Source organism: Primulina huaijiensis, chromosome 3 (assembly GCF_012295235.1).
Source record: "Primulina huaijiensis isolate GDHJ02 chromosome 3, ASM1229523v2, whole genome shotgun sequence".
Lineage (NCBI taxonomy): Eukaryota > Viridiplantae > Streptophyta > Magnoliopsida > Lamiales > Gesneriaceae > Primulina > Primulina huaijiensis.
In genome coordinates this window covers 21,857,466-21,868,923 of record NC_133308.1, presented here as the reverse complement: position 1 = coordinate 21,868,923, position 11,458 = coordinate 21,857,466, and the positions used below count along the sequence as shown (strand labels likewise).

Sequence of the window (11,458 nt, the reverse complement as noted above, 5' to 3'; positions counted from 1 at the left end):
CTTCTAGCTACATTTATTGGATATGAACTTTGTATGCTGTTGGAATGTTTCAAGTTAATAATTAGAAATTGAAAGAAAAAAAAAGACAAAAAAAACTTGAATTAACAAAAATGTTCATACTTACGCTTTAAAAGCTGTGAGAAAATTTCCCAAACAACACGGGAGACGCTGAGAGGTCCAAACAGAGCTCTGATGCGCTTATTCGTGCCCTAAAAATATCCAAGACAGTAGGTTAAATGCCTTCCTTGTTCCAAGGAAATTTCCAAGGCAGCAGAGGAGGTTGCTCCTTTGCTGTCTTAGAAATTCCAGGGCAGAAAGGCGTAAAATGGTGCTTAGGCGTCCAGGGACGCTGATTGACGAAATTTTGAGAGTTTTCATGATATCTTGCCTCCAAATAGTGGCTCTTATATTTTTTTATCAGACTTTTGGATGAATGGATATCTCTTAAATGAAATAACGGTCCCTAATGATGGAGATCTATAAATACATTATCAAAGACAACTAGAATGGCTTCGTAATTTTCTGTAATATATCCCTTGTTGGACAAGTTCGTTGCCTTCAATAATGATGCATTACGACAGTCAATTAGCAATTGCAAGGGCACAAAACGGCATGTACATGGTAAGTCTAGGCATATCGTCGAAGACATAATACAGTACGACAATTTATCTCAAATGGAGGAATCTCTATTGATTATGTTAAATCAAAGGATAACTTGTCGGATCCGCTTACGAAAGCATTGAATAGAAATCAAGTATACAATTTATTTAGAAGAACGAGTTTAAAACCTATAAATAAAGTTTTCATAGTGAAAATTCAACCTTGTTGATTGGAGATCTCAAGATCTTGGTTCAATGGGACAACTAAATTATGAAAACAGTTAACACTAGGGAACTTTTCTCTTCTCAATCATAGGATGATGAGTGTTGTTGTCTACCAATGTAGTGCAGTTAACTATTGGACTTTTAATTATTCCTGAGCTTGTAAAAAGAATAGCATGGTAGAATATTCTTAAAAAGGGACCACTTATGTAAATGTGAGGACGAGTCGCCTCAACAAAACACTTATGAATCTAAGAAGTGTTTTCATGGTCAAAATGGACACAACCGATAAAAAAACCGAATGGAAATAGTATGGAAATCATCGGGTATGTGTTGTTATCTGGTTTTACATAAGCCGTCAATAAATTCAAGACATCAAGTTTACTTCATGGTCTAGTAAATCTGATAGTATTCTACTAAATGAAGTTTAAAGCCAAAAACCATCTATCGTGATTCGATAATTTTTTTTAGTATACTCTCTTTTGACATCAAGTGCATTCATGAGAGATTTTTGGAATATTTGAGCTTATAATTAATAGAAATTAAGTAAAAGAAAAGACAAAAATAAACTCGACCAAACAAAAACGTTCAAATATGTGCTTTAAAAACTGCAATGAAGTTTCCCAAGCAGCAAGAGATGCGTTGAGGAGCCTAAGTGCCCAAAGACGCTGATTAATGGAAATTTGCGATTTTTCATGATATCTTGTATCCAAATTCTGTCTTTTGACGTTTTTCATCAGAATTTTGGATGAAAGGACACCTCTTATATGAAACAGCATGTCCCTAATGATTGAGATCTATAAATGTATGATCAAATACAACAAGAAAACAATTTTGATCATCAGATTTTTTCTGTACATTTGCATTTTGGATGAAGTAGTACCTATTATATGAACCAACATGTCTCTAATTATTGAAATCTCTTTTTCTTCTTTCTTTCAAAGAAAGTACACTTCATTTTATGTTTATTGTTCTTACAATTTGCAATATTATTATTGTAAGGAGTTGTAATATCTTGAGGAAGAATTGTCATAATCGAAGCACCAAGATCGGGAAAAATTCTTCTTAAGGAGATAGCGTTCAGCACTTGCCTCAACTCAAATTCCTGCGTATTTTTCATTGTATTCTCGAGTTTCAATGTATACCACAACCAACATATACAAAATTATTAATGATCTCGATAAAAATTAAAAAAAAAACTATGGTCTATACGCATTCTCTACATACATATCATGCCACTATCATATCTCGATATTAACAAGTGATATCTGAGAAAATGTTCTTGATAGATTCTAATCTCGTAAAGTTTGAAAACGATTATATTTGACAACACTTATTGATACGTATTGCCTATATTTTCCAAAGATGAATATAATGATGAAAAATTCAAGTAGAATGATATTTGCAGGGTTAGATGGTATGGTGTGATTCTTAATCGTGTATTTATTGAGTTGAATCCAACATCTCAAGTAGGCAAGTCAAATAAATATATTGAAGTAGACACAATTAACAAGAAGGATTACGCAGAAAGACTACATACAAAGTGGACTTCTCGGGATTAGGAGAAAACAATCTAAAATAATATTGTCAAAGAATTATCTTTTCAAAATATCTCGTAAAATCATAATGTATGGTAAAATTAAAAAATACAAATCTTAAAAGAAACTTGGAACCGTATTAATCAAATTTGTGAGAATTGAAGTTTGAAATCGTATTCTTTGTGGGTAAAAACTTGTGTGAGACGGTCTCACGGGTTGTATTTTATGAAAAAGATCTCTTATTCGGGTCATCCATGAAAAAATATTACTTTTTATGTAAGAGTATTACTTTTTATTGTAAATATCATTAGGGTTGACCCGTCTCAGAAATAAAAATTCATGAGATCGTCTCACAAAAGAACTACTCTTTTTTTATCTAAAAAAAACTTTTTGAGGAAACAAATCACAGAATTTTAAATAAAAATTCTTTATTTGAAAATAGATCAAATGAAGAAAGTGAGAAGCATTGATGGGAATGGATTTAAAGGATACTTCTTGTCTTATTTTGCATGTGATTGACTATTCATTCTCCTTTTTTTAATAGCTGTCTCCTCCACTATTTATATTTCTTTTTTTGTCCCCAAATCATTTAATGCCTCTCTCTGTCCATCTCCCACCACCAATCATCCTCTCGTCAATTGCCTAATATCATTTTTTAAAAATAAAAAAAACCCAAAAAATAATAAAATATTTTAAGATTTTATCAACAAAAGAAAGCCCGACATAACTCTTATTTTTTTAAAAAAAAAATTTACATATTTTTCAAAATTATAAATCTAATATGAATAGTTCTCTTATGAGACTCAGACGTGTCAATAATACCATATTTATAATAAAAAAAATATTATTTTTTATAGTTTATCCGATAAAATATTTATATCACAAAATTGATCAATGAAATTGTATCATAACAATTTTGTGATCAAATATATTCGCCAAAATACAAAATAAATCCAAACATTGTCCCAAGGAGTCGACATATTTTTGTATATGATATGATTGATGTTTGTAATATTCATTAAATCTATATAATTTTATTAATTTATAAATTTTGTAAAAAATATATAATTTTTTTATCTAAGACCCCAATTACTAAAATCGTAACTTGAGGTCGAATTTGATCGGATCTATTACGGAAAAAGATTTCTATGACTTCTTGTATACTTTACTCATAAGATTTGAGACACTCAAACTATATATATCTATATATGTGCGTATATGTATTTCAGCCGTGGGAGAGTGAAATTGAAGCAAATGTTGTATAAGAAATATGTTTTTATTCCATTTCCTTTTGTATTCATTCAAGCCTACCTTTCATGTGTCGTCAACATCACATTCAATTATAATTTTTTTTATTTATTCCATTATTAATGATTTGATTGTTTGATATAATCAATTAATTCAAAATCTCCATATTCAAAATTTACTATTCATCATGAAATTATCAATTATGTGTGGCTGGATTTTAAAATAAAATACTGTCACATAAATATAAAAATATATATATATATATATAAATAATTTATGAATCCAAATATTTATTTAATGTAGAAATATTGAATGACACGGCTCATCCCTACTTTGGCAGCTTGTTCGTTTTTTTAATATTCTTCATTTATCTAACTATGTGAATATTATTAGATTGGGGTGATAGAGATTTGTATAGATGAATAATATATCAGATTGATCACTAATATTACTACCTAATGGAGTAAGCCTCAAGATCAAAGTGTTTTTTCTTGAGTATATAGATTACTTGAAATAATTGGAAAATGAGGTCGATGAAACTTCTATTATTTGGGATTTGGATCTTCTGTTGTAGTTGAAAATACAACATCTGATACTGTTGATTTTTTACATGAGATGATCAATATCAGTTGATTATCTAATGGATTCAGACAAAACGAGACGATGGAGTGGATGAGAAAAGTGAGTGAGCGTCTAAGTCTGATCTCTTCAACGGGTGAGAATGTTGGAAGCATGGAGGCAAACCCAATGGCGGCAAAAAAACAAATACTGAACTCCACACCCCTCTAATTAAATCTTTTTCACGCCCATAAAAACAGTTGATTATTATTATATAATATAATAAAGCACAAAGGAAAATAGAAAAAATCTCTCTCTCTCTTGTCTCTGGTGAAATCGAATTTTTTGTATTAAGAGTTTTTCATGTGGGATTTCATTTTAATTATTTTGGGGGTTCCTGTTCATGAGCGCTAGTGCCTTCATATCTCAGTAACAAGAACTTTTGTGGAGGTGGGGTTTTTCTTGTTTTGGGTTTTAGTGGTTATATCGAAACAAGGCGGAATTTCTTTGTAAGGAAAGAGTTCTATGGAAAAAGGAGCTAATAATAGTAGTGGGTTTTGCGGTTCAGACAAGAAATCATCATTCGCCACTGATGTTTGTTTGATGAAGCTACAGGGTACCGAACCATCATTCCCATCCAAGATTTGCTTTCATGAAAAAAGTAATCTCCAACAATTTAGTGACATTGTTGGTGATGATGGTGGCGGTGGAGGCCGTAGTACCTGTGGTGGAGGTTTGGGGCCCAGTGGCGGCGGAGATAACGAGGTTGTGGCAAATATATACCTTGACAATGTCTCAACTTCTGGTGACTGTGCTGAAAAAATAACCAGTACGAGTTTGCAGCCTTTTGAAATTTTTCCTTATTGTTCTACCACCCGCAACATAAGCACAGGTTAATTAAATATTGTTACTTTTCTTCCTTTTATAACCTCTTTCATTATTTCAACGGCGTTGGAAAGAGAAAGGTCACTGCAGATTTTTTCTTATGTTCTTTTGTTTTTCTCTTGTGTTGATGTAGGAGGGATGGCGGCGAGTGTGCGATTTCCTTTTACGTTTTCTCAGTGGAAAGAGCTTGAAAGACAAGCTATGATTTATAAGTACATGATAGCATCTGTGCCTGTGCCTGCTGATCTTCTCTTCCCGCTTTCAAGAAATTTTCCGGACTCTTGTGTTACATGTAAAGATAAAAATGGCATCTTGTATCTTCTCTGTTCAAAATTTCGCCCTTTCTCTTTGTGCTTTATTTTTATATCATATTTAATATGGGTCTTTTTTGTTTTATTGAACTGGGATCTGATGGCAGTGGCTGGTGGCGATGGTATGTACGGTGCCAGTTATTCTAAAAAAGGAGATCCAGAACCTGGGAGGTGTAAGAGAACGGATGGCAAGAAATGGAGGTGTTCAAGGGATGTGGCGCCCCAGCAGAAGTACTGTGAACGCCACCTTCACAGAGGCCGTCCCCGTTCAAGAAAGCCTGTGGAAGTTAAAAACAATGCTGAAACTCAAAAGAAAGCACGTCTTGAGCAAAGCCCGCTTCCCACCACAGTTCAAGCCAGTAGCGATGCTTCTCAGCAGTTTGCTACTGCATATCAGCCCCATTTTTTGTACAATACTACAAGTGATCTCAGTGTCTCTACACCTTCCTCTAAAGGAAATAATAGGTATTACTTTGTTGGATCCTATGAGGGGTGACATGGTGCACTGTGATTTTTCAATTTGATTTCTTTGTGATCTTGATTCATTGTGTTGAAGGAATATGAGCTTGATGATAGAAAGTGGCATGTCTACATTGGAAGGAAATCAGCTGCAATTACAACATTTGATGGAAGCACACGTTGGAGTAACAAATGAAAGCTCCCCCATTTATAATTTTCATCAAGATTATCCAGAGCAGCAGCTATTGAACTTGCTCCCTTATTCAAATTTATCTGCCACAGAAATCGAGGCCCCATCCAGATTCATTGATGCTTGGTCCACTGCTAATCTAAACCGCGAAATTGTAATGGATCGAGAAAGGAGAAATGTTGTCGCGGGTGTGAAGGATTTTGATGGACGACACCAAACCAAGGATGATTCGGGAAATTCAAGTCCTGCTTCTTGGGAGCCATTTGCCCGTGGAGGGCCGCTTGCCGAGGCCTTGCAACTTGGTTCGCTTGCAATAGATCCGGCCTCCCCTTACCGTTCGATCAGCACCCCAGCTACTACTACCATTTCTTCGCCATCCGGAGTTAATCACAGGACATTGTTTTCTAACTCGGATAGCAGTGTCTGCAATAGCCCAACACTTGCAGCTCCCCCTTCAGAAGTTGCATTCCATTGGCTCAATTAGTGCAATGAGTAGCTAAGAAATCCCCCTTTTTCTCCTTTTTTGTCTCAGTTCTTGAAATATGATATCTGGATTTTGGCTCTTTATTGCTTGAGATATAGGAATAGCTTTGTGTCCTTTGATTGAATAACTTCGAAATTCAAATACTTCAGTTCAAATTGCGTTTTGGTTGTGAATTTGGCAAAAGCGGGTAAGAATTTGATTGTATTTGAACGAGGACATTGTGTCCCTACTAACACTGGCAATCTTGTTGAGTTTGAAAGTTGGAAACTAAAGTAAAACGACACACACATAAATGTGATATTTTGGGAGACAGTCCTGTTTAGCTTTCCCCTTATTAACGACGGAACAAGTTAATGCTTGTGTTGGTAAAAGAAGAGAAGGGAGCAATACTTTCTAAATTTTGGAACGCAAATTAATTGATGTGTGCATAATAAATTGAATCTTGTCGTGAATTTTTGACTCTTGGGATTTTTGCTGCATTTATTGAGTTATACAAAATCACTATATTATAGCTATAATATTTTATTCTGAACGAAGAATTCAACCGTTGAGATGGCCGAGTTGGTCTAAGGCGCCAGATTAAGGTTCTGGTCCGAAAGGGCGTGGGTTCAAATCCCACTCTCAACAAGAATTATTTATTTTCCTTTTTTCTCTCTTTTAATTAAAATTAATAATAACCATCAACATTTTTATTTTAATTTATTTTTTACAGTCGCAAATAAGCCATATTCGTGGTAATGCATTTTAATTTTTGAGAAACAAATCTTATTTCACCACATTGATTGATTAACATAGATGGGAAAAAGGGCTTCTAGGATTTTTATACAGTAAGAATAGGATGCCAAATTATATATAATTCAAGTAAATTCTTACTAAAATAGGTTATTTTAATAATTTATATTGGAGTATTTTCATCTATCCATTAAAATGACAATTATTACTATAGGCATAGTTTGGTACAGGAGATAAAAGGAGATAGATAAATAATCTTTCTTATCCCACGTTTGGTGCTATTTTAAAAATCTCATGATAATATCATGGACCCTTGATAAATAATTTTTTAGAAAGATAAAATATCCCTTCTATTAAGGGTGATAATTTTAATTTAATGATAAAAAACATCACAAATGATTTAATTGCCCTCAATATATAAAAATCCTATATATGATCAAGTTCTAAATTAGTATCACTATATAATAATTATATAAATGATTTTTATAAATATCTGCTAATAAGTAGAAATTAAAATCAAATAAATATTTTTATTTATTTTTATATATTATATAATATGATAATTTTATAAATGAACTCCAAATAATTATATAAATGATTTTTATAAATCTCAATAAAATTATTAGTATCACTCGATTAACCTTAAAAATTGATATTTGACTTGACTCATAAAATCAATAGCTCAATTATCATATTATATAATATATAAAATTAGGTAAAAATAAATAAATCATGCAAACACTGTCGACGTATGAACAGATAAAAAAATATGAACTCAAGCAATAACTTTGAAATTATAAATTTTATTATGATAAAGTTAATTTTGTCATTACAATCTAATATATAAATTTAATCACTCTTATTAAAATCATGCCAAACATTAAATATAATATCATACATCTTATTTATCCTTAATTTATCATTATATTATATATCACATGTTTATACTATCATGTGTACCAAATTATGCCTATAAAAATGATGTATTATTTAGCTGAATTCAAGTGAAAGTCGTGATAAAATATACACGTGGCTAAATTTTCTTTCATTTACTAAAAGTAATCAGCTATCCTTCTCTACGACTTGTATTATTATTATTATTATAATAAAAAACGTGAGGACGCAAAACACGTTTAAATTCAACATTCGTTAGCCATCACGAGACCAGGAAAAAATCAAAAAAAAATGAATGAAGAAAATATTTCCTACTAATTTGTCAAATAACAAGATTTCTTGGTATACGACAAGCAGAAACCCAAGAGGTACAGATAAGATGTTCGACAAATGAGAAGAAACAGAGATAGGATTCCATGCGTGAAAAGATGATGATTAATTCGCAAAATTAGTTTGACTTCAGGTCAGAAGCAGGAAACAATAGAGGTTACATTGAGGCACAATCTACTGAAATAAATGGTCGTCGTTCTCTACAAAGCTTAACAGACAACCATAAGTATCCGATGCAGGTGAAGACACCACCATAGAGGGAAAACTAATAACATATAAATGCCATAAAATACTTTTAGAAAGTTTTGGAGTCTATGCAAAGGGTTTATATATATATATATATATATAGAGAGAGAGAGAGAGAGGTGTTTATCAGAAACTCAGCGAATAGATTAGTGCATGGACTGGCGTGGCGCACGAGGTCGTACGGGGGTCTTCGATGGGCTTACCCTGAAAAGGGGTATTAAGATAAGGCCGATTTGTCAGTAAGAAAAAACGATAGTAGGAAGTAGGAACAAATGAAATGGTGTAAAGGGAATGACTCAAACCTTATGGGCAGAGATCCTAAGACTGCACCACTGCAGTTAAGAGCAGCGATTGCACTTTCAGCCTGCCAAACGACAAATGCTTAGGTTGAATATCATCTCAAGTTGCAACAAGAAGAAGAAGACTGAAAATCTGTCCCGCACCCGCACCATCCCCCTCCTATAAAGCCGCCAAAAATGAAAGGGACATGCATAGTGATGCAAAATTTTCATTCATGTAGTCTTCAATGTAACAATGACATACTAGCAATCTCTAATCGCACGAGAAAATCAAGGATTCCACCATAAATCATGATTCGATATTGAAATAAATAATAAATAAATAAACAAAAGTGCCCAAACAGACACTGTTGCCCAGGAACATGCCAGAACACTTGGAGGTTTCCTGCTAAGATAACAATCAAAACCAAACTGAAAAATATCGATAAAAGGGGCTAATAAATGGCATCAAACACAGTATTACCAACAAGAAAGCACTTTCTTTGAACTCATCACCAAATTATATGCAAAATGCAAAAAATGATACTAATACGGGAAAACGAAATTATGGAATTAAAACAATGAAGTTTAAAGATAATCGAGTTGAAAGTTAAGATCATCAATATCAGGTAAACTTACTAGCCGCCCACCAGAAGATTAAAAAGTTAAGAAAACAAGGATTTATTGACAAACATCTGAAGTGCCTAACGAATGAGTTGGGATTAAATCATCAAATACTTCTCAGGTTTTTCTTAAATAAAAATGAAAAATAATAAACCCTTCAGTTCTTTACCCCTGAACAATCCACAAAACCTATACTCTTAAGACCTCATGCACAAACTCCAAGAAGTTGAAATAATTGTAAATGACATTCATTCATATGCAAAGAGGCTATTTATGTTAGTAAATACACTTTCCATAAAATTAAAATGGCGCGCATTGGATGGAATCTATGTCCTGACAAAAGGGAAAAAAAACTGAATGCCTTTCCCCTTGAATCGGTAAACGTTCTGTTAATGTAGAAAATCTTCCATTGAGTGTGGCTAAATTATCATCCCAATATTTCACAAGCGATCATTCTCTAGTGTAGATCTCTCCATGAGGAAAATATCAGCACCCAAGACTCATCAAAATTCATATGTTAAAACTAACCAACAAGATTTTGAAACAAGTGTTTCTTACCATAATAAACTCCACGAAAGCTATGCGAGTAGAGTGATGAAAGTCACCAAGCAACCTCAATCGATGAACCTGGATCAAAGAATGCAATCCATGGGATGGTAAATTATTGAGAAAAGAGTTCATTTCAATTTATCGAATGGGTAGGGACATACCTCACCACAAATGGACTCGAAGAAGAGTTTGACATCAGCTTGAGTAACCTGCATTAAACAAGCAAATAGGTCAATGTTCTATAAATACTTATCATCATCATGTAAAATGTACAGTAAACTCCATAAGTACCTTTTTATCGATGTTTGTACAGTAAATAGTTCTAGCACACATCTCCCTTTCATCCTCAGACTAGTGGCACAATACCAGAAAGGAGTTAGTGTTTACTCCCTCCAATAAACACGTGTTACATGTAACATAAAAAGGAAGTCAATTCTCACCCTAGGTAATAATGTTGGATTAACCGGTGCAATTGCAGTTTTGGAAGGTAGCACTCTCACAGGATAATATCCAAGCATAGTTCCCGCCAAACTCAATGCATTTCTAGCCCCTTCTGCAAGTTGTTCCAGAGAATGTCACATGATACAACTCTGTTAATTAGTATAGTTACTGTAATATGTCACCAAACAACTGGTCAACTTACCTTCATCGGTGAATTCGACAAACGCAAAACGGAGAACTGAATTAGGGTCACCACAGACACGGCAGTCCACCACCTTCATCGAGAATCGCACGGTAAAAACACTTGAAACATATACTATTTAGCAAACGCAGATTCAAACCACAGAGTTTAAGGAATAGTTATTAACAGGCACTTACCTGACCACAATTAATGAAAAGAGCTGCAAGTTGCTCTTCAGTAACCTGCATTTCAAACAAGACATGCTATTCTTATAAACTGTTAGAGGAAATAGAATAACACAGACCTCAAAATTTAAATTATCTTTACCTGATGATCAATGTCAGATACATACACAGTCCTCCTGATCACGTCATCGCTTTGAGCCATGCTTGTTCGGGTATTCATCCTCCGTTTCCCTTGAGGATAGCCATTTCTCTTCTGTACATAGTAAAAATCATGAGCAAAATTAAAAAAAACCTTCCTTGAGCCCTATAACAAAACGCGATTAGAATGGTGAAAGGTTATTACTGATTACTATGTTCATTCAAACCATTGAGTTAATGTAATTTAAAAATTAATCTTCATCAACCAAATAATGAAACATACAATACAATTATATAACCTGATTATTACAATGAAACATTAAAATACGGGGAAAAAAAAAAAAAAAAAAAAAAAAAAAAAAAAAA

General features: G+C 33.2%; 2 protein-coding genes and 1 non-coding gene across 4 annotated transcripts; 2 read left to right on the top strand and 1 right to left on the bottom strand.

Moving 5' to 3' along the window:
* Nucleotides 1-4,292: 4,292 nt before the first annotated feature.
* On the top strand, nucleotides 4,293-6,607 carry LOC140973733 (uncharacterized). Of its 2 annotated transcripts, XM_073436757.1 has the most exons (4): nucleotides 4,295-5,057; nucleotides 5,184-5,342; nucleotides 5,469-5,826; nucleotides 5,918-6,607. In XM_073436757.1, exons 1-4 carry the CDS (start codon nucleotides 4,691-4,693, stop codon nucleotides 6,492-6,494), a joined length of 1,461 nt encoding a protein of 486 aa, XP_073292858.1. In that variant the 5' UTR covers nucleotides 4,295-4,690; the 3' UTR covers nucleotides 6,495-6,607. The 2 variants fall into 2 exon arrangements, with proteins under 2 accessions (XP_073292857.1, XP_073292858.1); XM_073436756.1 differs by having other exon boundaries at nucleotides 4,293-5,057; nucleotides 5,184-5,826.
* A 433-nt stretch (nucleotides 6,608-7,040) lies between these two features.
* Nucleotides 7,041-7,121, top strand: TRNAL-AAG (transfer RNA leucine (anticodon AAG)). The gene has a single exon. It is a non-coding gene; the product is annotated as a tRNA-Leu (tRNA).
* A 1,291-nt stretch (nucleotides 7,122-8,412) lies between these two features.
* On the bottom strand, nucleotides 8,413-11,204 carry LOC140973732 (polyadenylate-binding protein-interacting protein 11). The gene is made up of 9 exons (XM_073436755.1): nucleotides 11,097-11,204; nucleotides 10,967-11,011; nucleotides 10,791-10,863; nucleotides 10,588-10,700; nucleotides 10,439-10,498; nucleotides 10,309-10,356; nucleotides 10,157-10,225; nucleotides 8,999-9,060; nucleotides 8,413-8,900 (listed from the first exon to the last, which is right to left on the bottom strand). The coding sequence occupies exons 1-9, from the start codon at nucleotides 11,172-11,174 to the stop codon at nucleotides 8,843-8,845; spliced, it is 606 nt and encodes a 201-aa protein (XP_073292856.1). The 5' UTR covers nucleotides 11,175-11,204; the 3' UTR covers nucleotides 8,413-8,842.
* Nucleotides 11,205-11,458: the final 254 nt, after the last annotated feature.